Source organism: Salvelinus alpinus, chromosome 9 (assembly GCF_045679555.1).
Source record: "Salvelinus alpinus chromosome 9, SLU_Salpinus.1, whole genome shotgun sequence".
Taxonomy (NCBI): Eukaryota; Metazoa; Chordata; class Actinopteri; order Salmoniformes; family Salmonidae; genus Salvelinus; species Salvelinus alpinus.
Genome location: NC_092094.1, coordinates 83,287,213 through 83,299,450, shown reverse-complemented (window position 1 = coordinate 83,299,450; position 12,238 = coordinate 83,287,213). Strand labels below are relative to the sequence as shown.

The following is a 12,238-nucleotide window of genomic DNA, read 5'->3' as shown; positions in this document are numbered from 1 at the left end:
AGAGGTTAGCATGTTTGGGGGGAATGAACTTACTGTATAGACTAGTAGGCTATTAAATCAGATGTGTAATGCTCAAAACATTTTAATGTCAAAGTAATTTCAGAAATAAGAATATCATTTATTTGCTAAAAAAGTGACTTCAAAATGACAACACATTTACCATTAATTTCTATTGGGCACAAAATAATAGGAAACAACCAAAACAAACTGCAAATACAACCAACAAGTTTGTATAGTCACAAACTTGACACCTTTAAAAATGTGGGAAGTAGATAAATAAAGTGCATTCATTTCTAAATGGTAAAACAGATAAGTATGAAAATATCCCCAAATAAAAAGGTCACATTCTGTGCGGTCGCCTCACAAAACATTTAATCTCAAATCCAAAATGCTGGAGTATAGCGCCAAATTAAACATTATCTTCACTTTCCAAATAAATACATAGGGGAGTATATGTTAGAGGAGCAACCAAAATATAGCTGATGCTTTCCATCTTTTCATTACATGATGAGTAAGACAAACTACCGCAGCATGACCGACAACACTTGAGCTTTACAAGGCTTCAGATAATATTCCCATAGGTTTTAAGAATATTACCCTCGTTCAATAAACCTCAAAAGGATGGAGGACACCATAATAGGTCCTCTCTATCATCATAGATGTGAAGTCATTTGTGTAGCAGGAAGAGTAGTGCACAAGAAAAACATTTCAATGCTATTTTCAGGTCTTGGTTGGACTCGGTCTTTGGATTTCAGGCTCCATGTTGATAGTTTCACATTTTTTGCTGTACCGTTTAAAGGGCTCTCCCTCTGGCACAACCAGGAATTTCTCAAAATTCCATGAGATGTCTGTCCTGCTGATGGTACTCCCGGTGAGGAATTTAGGATCCTGGATGAGGGAGTGTGGATCATCATCAGGGTAGGGAAGTTAGTCTTTCAAATAGACGAAGACAGGGTGGGTGTTGGTTCCATTCACGTCACACTTCTCAAAGGCCGTGAAGCCAGGCTGGTAGCCATCTACTGGACGCACATACCTCAATGAGTTAAAATGGGGAGAACCTGAACAGTTCTCCTATAAAACACAAACATTCTCATCCGACATTCATAATTAAATAAATCAACTGATACTGCTAACAGAATATTTGACTAGATTAGCTTGTTTTTATGGATTTCATTGAACCACATAACCAAAAGGCCAAGATGTTGCATACTGAATTGGTAGCCAAACCAATTGCAGGGGAAGCCCAGGACCACTAGCTGGTGAGGGTACTTGCTCTGGAGCAGGTTGAGCTGGCTATAGTCCTGTGTGGTTGTTCCTCAGAGCGATGCCACATTCTCAATGAGGACCAACCGCCCTTCGGAAACACATTGAAGTCTACTGAATCCCCCTCCAGCATTGTGGACTCCAGATCATAGAAGGGCTTAGCAATGAACGTCATGGTCCTGTACTGAGGTCATGCTGGCAGAAGTGAGGACCAGTGTGTCTGTGTTAACCCCACCACAGCTCATCTGACTTCAAATAAATATATGCTACCGTTTTACCTTACCTAGGTGTCAAATAACTGCCGAAAACTGATACACACAGACATGCTCATATTTCAGGTTGTAAACTTGCATAGATCGGTATGAAGAGGGTCATATTAAATCAAACCTATGGTTATACCTTGCATGGTTTTTTAAAACAGCATAATATCATAACAGGATTAATTGCACACTAAATAGTGTTTCATACAAATTTCATTTAGGCATTTAACATGCCATTTTATATCTTCACCCCTTCACCTAGTGGTTTTAGTCAGACTCGGCTGTGAATCTGATCTTGTAAAAATGTATTCCACAGTATCAAAGCATTCACCAGAGAGCTAATGTAAAATACAATGCACTGTGGTTGTAGCTATTTACAGTTGTTTGTCATGACTGTTTTTCCTGGGAGAATAATGAGGAAGGGAACCATGTATTATGATATGGGCACAATATTCAGCTTTATGCTAATTCTAGAGCCTATATCAGTTTCTCACCATCAGCCATTTATCAAGTCATTACCTGCCTTTCCCAGTATATGATTTTTTTTTGTCCTACTGTCCTACTTGATCTTCTAGTTCTATTTAAAAACTCAAAGGACCGAGGCTTCACTCAACTCCTCTTTAGTAAATCTCACAACAAAAAAACTACAAGATCACCAATAAATTAACGTGGACTTTTAATTTTTCACACAAAATATTACATTTTATAGCTAGCACAGCTATTAAAAAACTTCACCAAAACAGTCAGCAATCAGTGACACTAAATGCCATTTATAATGCTATATAATAGTGTACGCACTTTGTGTACGCCCTTTATAATAGTGTACGCACCAGTGTGGCATTTGCTACAGCTTTTCAACCTGGAAAAAACACTTAGAATTAGCAGTGAAATTCACACAACATACTCAAAGATTGAGTTGAACATAATTTCAGTTTTAGATTGAGTTTTTGCATTAATGCTTGTCTGAGTAAAGGGTTAGTCTTCCATAGGTAAATTATCCCTTCCAGCTAGCTTGGATTCCATTTCTGTGTATTAATAATTTAGCCTTGCCCTCTGCCCACCCTATCCTCATAAAAGGACCACTCAAGAGCCTCAGATTATACAGAAGAAGGCTTAAGTATACCCAGTAACTGAGTTGCAGCTTTCAGAGTATTGCAGACAACAGCCCCTCAGCTGGCAAATGTTCTTATTACATGTGGACTACTTAACTCAGCGTGTCATCAGTTTAGGTGTTGCAGAATAGGGTAATAAACATGAAAAAGCCAAGTAACTATGAAATTATGAATGAAGAAGAAAACCGTGAGTAGGCCAAAAAAGGATAATGCATTCATCTGAGCATAAGCAACAGCAATATTCAGTAAGCACAGAACATACTCTCACATTTCAATGTCCATTATGTCACAGGGCCAAGGGCATTCTTCTAGCCAAACACCCCCAGGTTGAGAGCTTTGCCCTTCGGCTAACATGTGCAGGGCTTCGGGGAGTTTGCATCACTGTCCTGTTTGTCCTGCTCTCCCCAAAGAGAAGTCATGTCTAGGTATAAATTAGTGGAACCCTGGAACGCATCCATCTCTTTCTTGTGAGCCTGCAGAACCAGCTGTGTCAACCGGATGAATGACTGGAACATGTAGAGAAAATATATCACCACAATTGCCTCATGTTCCCCAACATAACATAAATATACTAAACAAAAATATAAAAACGCAAACACGTAGTGTTGGTCCCATGTTTCATGAGCTGAAGTAAAATATCAAAACATTTCCATACGCACAAAAAGCTTATTTCTCTCAAATATTGTGCACAAATGTGTTTACATCCCTGTTAGTGAGCATTTCTCCTTCACCAAGATAATTCATCCACCCGACAGCCCAGGAGCTCCACATTTGGCTCCTTCACCTGCGGGATCATCTGAGACTAGCCACCCAGACAGCTAATGAAACTGAGGAGTTTCCGGTCCGTAATGAAGCCCTTTTGTGGGGAAAACTCATTCTGATTGGCTGGGCCTGGCTCCCAAGTGGGTGGGCCTATGCCCTCCCATGCCCACCCATGGCTGTGCCCCTGCCCAGTCATGTGAAATTAGGGCCTAATGAATGTATTTCAATTGACTGATTTCCTTCTATGAACTGTAACGCAGAAAAATCGTAGGAATGTTTCATTTATATTTTTGTTCAATATCCAAGGTATTGACTCATTAAGGCCTACGTCTCACCTCATTTATGTTGCAGTTGGTGCAGGCACTTGTCTCAAAGAATTCCATTCCATAGGTTTTTGCTAGCTGTAACAAGAGCTCATTAAGGATGGAAAATGTTCAACTGTGTATGGAAGAAAATAGTTGTTATGGCTGAGTCAAACAGTTAGATAAAGACCAACCTTGCTTCCTTGTTCTTTAGGAACTTTCCTCATCTGCTCCTCATCAGCCTTGTTCCCCACCAGGATCCTCTGCACCTTGTCAGGGGCGAACTGAAATAGTGTGACAGGGTTGAGAAATAGACGACTGGGCACCAGTTCAATGAGAGACGATGTAAATACTAGGTCAGTCAAACACAGAGACCCCGAGAAAAGGAGAAGGGGGACAAAAAGAATGACAGCGTGAATGGAGAGGGCTGTGTTTTATCAGTAGGTATTAGCCTTACCTCATCCACATCACTAGCCCACTTCAAAATGTGCTGAAAGGAGCTCGAACTTCTGATGTCATACACCAGGATAATTCCCTAGTGAAAGATCAAGAGGGGAGGGACTGTCATGACAAATTGTGAGCACATGACTAGGCACTTGATATTGTGTAAACTGTTTTTAACTGGTAGTTATTCATTCCTGAACAGGGATTATTGGTGTATAGAGAACACACCTGTGCCCGTCTGTAGTACTGTCTGGTGATGGTCTGGTATCGTTCCTGGCCAGCAGTATCCCTGCACACAGACAGAGGCAATTCCCAGTTTTACAGGATGTGACGACATTTCAGAATATTTATAATCTTACTCAAATCAACAGGCAAAGCTTATTTCAAACACTGTTTAACAGAACGTAAAATTCACATTTGTGATAGGTGTGTCAATCACTACTGTATTATGGTAAATCATTGTCTGGAAGATCTTTTCACTCACCATATTTGTACTCGTACTTTAATGCCATCTACTTGTAATGTTCTCATTTTGAAATCCACTCCTAAAAAAAGTAAGCAAAATTAAGTTTTGCAAACCAACATGTATTACTCTTGGCTGCATTTTCTATCCATCTTCTCCATCGGCCATCTTGTTGAATTCTGTATCTTCCCCCGGTTTTCCTTACTGAGCTTGTGCCTTCATGTATCTTTATTCTTCATATTTCCATTGCCGGACTGGAGTTTTACCGAAGCCTCAAAGAGTGTAGCCTAATCTCAATATATCCTACTCGTGCATCAAAACAGCCTGTACTAGTCAATAAGTATCCCTAGTTGGTTAACATTTGTACCCCTGGGCTAATGGTAACAGTGACACAAACTTGAAGTGGATACTGATGAGGACTGGGTTACTTAGATACCCACTTAACCCAGTTGAAGGTCCTTTCAAGCAGTCTTTAGAGGTCATCTTGCTAAAGGGAATGACATTGTTATTTACTACAGTGCATTCCTGCAGGGCCAAGGAAGACGTGACTTGGGTTGTCTATCGACTTCTGCATGAAAAATATACACATTAAATGTTAGTGGTGTGTGTGTGTGTGTGTGTGTGAGAGAGTGATAGCTTCACAGTTGAAGCGTAAAAACCCATCAAATAGTCAGGTGCAAAAGGTCAGCTGCTTGCAACATTACCGTCACAACAACCACACCTGCCAAACACAGTAAACAACAAAGAGCTGAGGCAAACACTTCACACCAGGATATTCTTCAGGTAACAGATTGGCATCATACAGTGCCTTCAGAAAGTATTCATACCCTTTGACTTTTTCCACATTTTGTGTTACAGTCCGAATTTAAAATGGATTAAATAAAATAATCTCACCAATCTACACACAATACCCCATAATGGCAGTCTAAACACGTTTAGAAATGTTTGCAAATGTATTAAATTAAATAAAATCGAATTTATACTGAACAAAAATATAAGACGCAACAATTTCTAAGATTTCACTGAGTTACAGTACATAAGGAAATCAGTCAATTGAAATACTTTCACTAGGCCCCAATATATGGATTTCACATGACTGGGCAGGGGCACAGCCCAAGCCCACCCACTTGGGAGCCAGGCCCGCCCACTGGAGAAACCCAGCCAAGGCAATCAGAATGATTTTTTCCCCCACAAAAGGGCTTTATTACAGGCAGAAATACTTCTGTTTCAAAAACTGTCCAGGTGGCTGTTCTTATGATCCCGCAGGTGAAGAAACCAGATGGAGGTCCTGGGCTGATGTGGTTACACGTGGTCTGCGTTTGTGAGGCCGGTTGGACATACTGCCAAAATCTCTAAAATTAAGTTGGAAGCAGCTTACGGTAGAGAAATTAACATTCAATTATCTGGCAACAGCTCTGGTGGACATTCCTGCAGTCAGCATGACAAATGCACACTCCCTCACAACTTTAGGCATCTATGACATTGTGTTGTGTGACAAAATGGCACATTTTAGAGTGGCCTTTTGTCCCCGGCACAAGGTGCACCTATGTAATGGCCATACTGTTTCTTGATATGTCACACCTGTCACGTGGATGAATTATCTTAGCTTGAAGAAATGCTTACTAATAGGGATGTAAACTAATTTATGCACAAAATTTGAGAAATTTTGGCATATGGAACATTTTGGGGATCTTTTATTTCAGCTCATGAAACATGGGACCAACACTTTACAAAGATATAAATGCAACATGTAGAGTGTACAACGTTGTTGATCCATCCTCAGTTCTCTCCTATCACAGCCATTAAACTCTGTAACTGTTTTAAAGTCACCATTGGTCTCATGGTGAAATCCCTGAGCAGTTTCCATCCTCTCCGGCAACGGAGTTAGGAAGGACACCTGTAACTTTGTAGTGACTGTGTGCATTGTTACACCATCCAAAGTGTAATTAATAACTTCACCATGCTCAAAGGGATATTCAATGTCTGCTCCACCCCCCAACCAGTAGTTGTTCAACTGAGGGACCTTACAGATAATTGTATGAGTGGGGTACAGAGATGAAGTAGTCATTCAAGAATGTTAAAACACTATTATCGCAACTTGTGTGACTTAAGCACTTTTTTTTATTTTTTATATTACTTGGGGTTCGGGCTGATAATTATATAAAGCAGCCAGTGTAAATCAACATTTCATTATTTTCTCATTGTTTCTGTGATCAAAAAAAACAATTAACATTTAAATGAAATTCTTTAAGTGTCCTGTGCAGTATTTTGATTCCTTTGAAAACCTTTGTGGATGGAGCCTCCTGAGTGGCGGAGCGGTCGAAGTGCAAACGGCGTTGCTACAGATGCTGGTTTGAGACCCGTGCCGGCCGCGACCGGGAGACCCATGAGGAGACTCACAATTGGCCCAGCGTCGTCCGAGTTAGGGGAGGGTTTGGCCGGCCGGGATGTCCTTGTCCCATCGGGCTGTAGCGACTCCTGTGGGCCAGGCGCATGCACGCTGACACAGCGTGTTGCCTCCAACACAAAATGTTTTTGTGCAGGCATAATAGTAGTATTTAACGTAACTAAATTGGGTAATTTTGTATACATTTATTTAAATTTGCATCGGGCAGCTTCTGGGGGGGGATTCTGGTAAGATGCCGGAAAAGTCGGCTGAATTCCTGTAGACGGAAACGGCCCGATGTACTTGGGCCGATTCTGGGCAGTCATTCATTTAGATTCTGGGCCGAATCAATCAGTTCCAGCCCCCCGGAAGAGGGCCGCTTCCTCATTGCTAGCTGGGAAAAGTCTCTACAAAGCAGAATGTTGACTAAAATGATATTTAGACTTCCTTTACCGTTTGTACATTAGTGACGGGAATTCCGAGTATTTTGATTGAGCTGGCTCCGTTCAAAATGCTTTAAAAAGTAAATATATAGAACCAAAGAAACTTGTCAAATACCCAATGTAAAGCCCAAAAAGTAGTCCACCATTGTCATAAAATGCTGTTTCAAATACATTTTTACCTGAATAAATTATTAGATCACCTGCAACAACAAAAGTTTTTAAAAAATGCAAAAATGGGCATGGACCAGAATGACGCATTCTCCCCACTATTTATTGTTCATGCATTGAGGATTCCCCCTCTTTAGAGAAATATTGTGTAACTTATTTGAAGGTAAGTAATCGTTGTTTTGAGCTAAAAAAAAAACTACAGATGAAACGGTATGAAAATTTAATATCACGATTATAGTGACCAAAATTACCGTGATAATACTGATAACCGTGCTATTGTTAAAATGTGCTGGAAATTTTCAAAAAGTGCTGATACGCTGAAATGATTTCAGCAAGTTTTATTGAAAATCAACAAACAAATAAAATGAGCAGCACAATGCACTTTGTGTGCATAAACATTTAAATAATAACATTAAAGATGGCACCATGTGGCCATGAGGTAAAAGTTTCCCTAGTGCAGGTTAATGAACACAACCTTAAGTAAGCAAATCAAAATGTGCATATAAAATTCAACACAAGTAAAGCAATGTGCATGTAAGAACAATACAACCATATGTAAACAAATCCAATGTGCAGGTGTTGACATTAAAATAACACAAAATATTTAAACAAATCTAATGAACAGCACTGATTGTATGTCTGTTCTCTCCTTCATAAAGAAATAAGGTGCTGCTGGCCTAACATCCTGTATGTCTGTTCTCTCCTTCATAAAGAAATAAGGTGCTGCTGGCCTAACATCCTGTATGTACGCATCTTTGTTCACTTGAGATTGAAATGTAAAAATGTCAGCATTTTTACTTTGTCAGGTTTAAGTAGTGATCTGCGAGGGGAGACAATGCGCCTGCTGGCACTGAACACACTGATGGCACGCTGGTTGCTGGGACGCACAAAAGCTTCCTGGCATCCCTGGCAAGGTGAGGCAGCTCTGATGCATGGCCCCTCGTTGTTACATTGTGAATAATAATAATTGCTCACACATACAGTCGTGGCCAAACGTTTTGAGAATGACACAAATATTAATTTTCAAAGTCTGCTGCCTCAGTTTGTATGATGGCAACTTGCATATACTCCAGAATATTATGAAGAGTGATCAGATGAATTGCAATTAATTGCAAAGTCCCTCTTTACCATGCAAATGAACTGAATCCCCAAAAAACATTTCCACTGCATTTCAGCCCTGCCACAAAAGGACCGCTGACATCATGTCAGTGATTCTCTCGTTAACACAGGTGTGAGTGTTGACGAGGACAAGGATGGAGATCACTCTGTCATGCTGATTGAGTTTGAATAACAGACGGGAAGCTTCAAAAGGAGGGTGGTGCTTGGAATCATTGTTCTTCCTCTGTCAACCATGGTTACTTGCAAGGAAACGCGTGCAGTCATCCTTGCTTTGCACAAAAAAGGGCTTCACAGGCAAGGATATTGCTGCCAGTAAGATTGCACCTAAATCAACAATTTATCGGATCATCAAGAACTTCAAGGAGAGCGGTTCAATTGTTGTGAAGAAGGCTTCAGGGCACCCAAGAAAGTCCAGCAAGCGCCAGGACCGTCTCCTTTAAGTTGATTCAGCTGCAGGATCGGGGCACCATCAGTAAAGAGCTTGCTCAGGAATGGCAGCAGGCAGGTGTGAGTGCATCTGCACACACAGTGAGCCGAAGACTTTTGGAGGATGGACTGGTGTCAAGAAGGGCAGCAAAGAAGCCACTTCTCTCCAGGAAAAACATCAGGGACAGACTGATATTCTGCAAAAGGTACAGGGATTGGACTGCTGAGGACTGGGGTAAAGTCATTTTCTCTGATGAATCCCCTTTCCGATTGTTTGGGGCATCCGGAAAAAAGCTTGTCCGGAGAAGACAAGGTGAGCGCTACCATCAGTCCTGTGTCATGCCAACAGTAAAGCATCCTGAGACCATTCATGTGTAGGGTTGCTTCTCAGCCAAGGGAGTGGGCTCACTCACAATTTTGCCTAAGAACACAGCCATGAATAAAGAATGGTACCAACACATCCTCCGAGAGCAACTTCTCCCAACCATCCAGGAACAGTTTGGTGACGAACAATGCCTTTTCCAGCATGACGGAGCACCTTGCCATAAGGCAAAAGTGATAAATAAGTGGCTCAGGGAACAAACATCAATATTTTAGGTCCATGGCCAGGAAACTCCCCAGACCTTAATCCCATTGAGAACTTGTGGTCAATCCTCAAGAGGCGGGTGGACAAACAAAAACCCCAAAATTCAGACAAACTCCAAGCATTGATTATGCAAGAATGGGCTGCCATCAATCAGGATGTGGCCCAGAAGTTAATTGACAGCATGCAGAGGTCTTGAAAAAGAAGGGTCAAACTGCAAATATTGACTCTTTGCATCAACTTCCTGTAATTGTCAATAAAAGCCTTTGACACTTGTAATGCTTGTAATTATACTTCAGTATTCCATAGTAACATCAGACAAAAATATCTAAAGACACTGAAGCAGCAAACTGTGAAAATTAATATTTGTCATTCTCAACTTTTGGCCACGACTGTACATACAGTCCATCTTCTGTGTTGCATTTGAGTATATGCAATGACCCCATGTACAATTGACAAAAACAAATGCATCTTTAGACAGTGATAGTAAATGCAATGAGCCCAACAATTGACATAAATACAGGAGTCTTGTATAGGAGTCTATCGTGTTTCTCCTGTTGGAACACTTTTACAACCAATTCGACGACTGACGGATTTTAAATGAACAAAATATGTTGGTTGGGTGACTGAACCACATAACGTGTTATCGTGTGCAATGGGCGAATAGAGTCTGTAGACACACAATGCATACAGCAGCAGAACAACTGTAGTGTCACAGTAGCGGGTGGGGGTCACAAAGATGACAAGAGATTTGAAGTGTTGCCCCCTTTCGCAGCGAATTTTTGTTGTTGCAGGTCCTGCAGAAAGGGTGACCATCTTCGATTGAGTTTCCCTCAGCACTCTCATAAAACCCAAAGTACGACCACACTTCAGAGTTGGTCCTCTTAGAAGGCAGAAAAATCTCCCCAGCACTGTCACTGCCTTCCGCAATGTTTTTACACAAAACAAAACCCACAAAGCAACAGTCTGAAGCAGGCGTAGGTTAACTTTGGTTGAGTTTTTTCAAACCACGGTAATCAAAAACGGTTTTAATGATAATTAAAACGGTAATACTAAAACCGTGAAACCGGTAACCGTTTCACCCCTATTAACGACCTTCACTAAACAAATCCGTTCAAAAAGATATGTTTGTTGCCAATGACCGATCACTATTGTACATGCTACTGGTCCTTTTGGTGGTTAGGTGGATATAGGGTATCCACAGGAAAGTGTTGTTTACCCGACTTTGAGGCGGCGCTAGCCTCTCGCTCATATTTTCAATCTGTTGAAGCATTGCATGTGATTCACAACACACTAACCGTGTATAGTGGACTGAAGCACGTTTATCCTCGCAATTAGCTGGACGTGTTTGCTATTCAGTAAAGGCTATATTGCGAAAGTGTTTTGTCATGTGCGAATTGCATCAGTATTGAAAATTAAAACCAGAAATATAGACAAGAATACTTTAGGTCGGGTTGATAACACTGACATTTTGTATCAGATTACCTCCGACATAAGGACAAAATCCGCGGACAACAGATAAACTAAGTTGAAAATGAGTTCGTTCAACATGCTGTCTTGTAATGGGACTGCTGAGACTACATGTTATTGACCAGTGTGTACGTATTTCACGCTCAGATTCTGAAAAAATGGTGACCAAGGCCCTACTCATTTTAAGCCCTTCCACTGTCCACAGTGGGCTCACTGGGGTGTCTAAACAAACTGTCCATAGCCAGGGCCCAGGGGGAATTACATGTTGAACATGGAAACTGAGAAAACAATCACCAGGTTCAAAGATTTGTAGTAGGTTCTCACTCGGTGAAACATTCTCTGTTTAAGTTTGTAGCACTAAAAGACAACCTTTGATACAGTTAGGACTACGGCGTAGTAGCGTTTCAGAAACATGTCCCTCAACAAAGATTTGTGAAGCATCGCATGATAAATCTACAAGAAAGTCCATTCCATCTTTTCGTATAGAATTACTTGCTATTAATCACTTATTGTGGGAGCCGCATATTTTGCGGCAAACTTGCATGAATCAATTGTCAAACTAACTAACCGATTGCAATCAACAACAGCTTACCAATAGTAGAGATATGCGATGAATTAAACTCGTTATCCGTGAACCTGCACAACAAACACGTTTTCCCAACACCGGAATCTCCTAAAACCAGCAACCTGAGCAAAACGTCGTACTGCTTTGCCATGCTGGACAAAACAAACTATGAAATCAAAAATGCCTGTCGCATATTCCAAGGATATAGCATAGTTACTGATGAGGAAATTAGTTGCATTCCTTGTAGGTATTCATGGAGTGTATTTATTACGCCTATTCTGTTGCAAAACGTTTCGTCTGCTGCTAAATGTTTTGCAACAGAAACCGTTTAGTCCAAACGGAAAAGCTTTGACAAACGAGTTTATATTGGACAAATTCAGGTAGGTCCCACGCTGTTTCGTACCATTTGGTTCTTAAACGATAAATGGTTTCCGTTGCAAGACATAATGAATACACCTGTTTCCCTGAGTTT

General features: G+C 40.9%; 1 protein-coding gene and 1 pseudogene across 1 annotated transcript; both read right to left on the bottom strand.

Moving 5' to 3' along the window:
* Nucleotides 1-295: 295 nt before the first annotated feature.
* Nucleotides 296-1,438, bottom strand: LOC139530784 (glutathione peroxidase 2-like; annotated as a pseudogene).
* Nucleotides 1,439-2,182: 744 nt separating this feature from the next.
* On the bottom strand, nt 2,183-12,013 carry LOC139530782 (ras-related protein Rab-15-like). The gene is made up of 7 exons (XM_071327472.1): nt 11,794-12,013; nt 4,628-4,688; nt 4,372-4,432; nt 4,157-4,234; nt 3,894-3,983; nt 3,733-3,798; nt 2,183-3,141 (listed from the first exon to the last, which is right to left on the bottom strand). The coding sequence occupies exons 1-7, from the start codon at nt 11,915-11,917 to the stop codon at nt 2,983-2,985; spliced, it is 639 nt and encodes a 212-aa protein (XP_071183573.1). The 5' UTR covers nt 11,918-12,013; the 3' UTR covers nt 2,183-2,982.
* Between the last annotated feature and the right edge of the window lie 225 nt (nt 12,014-12,238).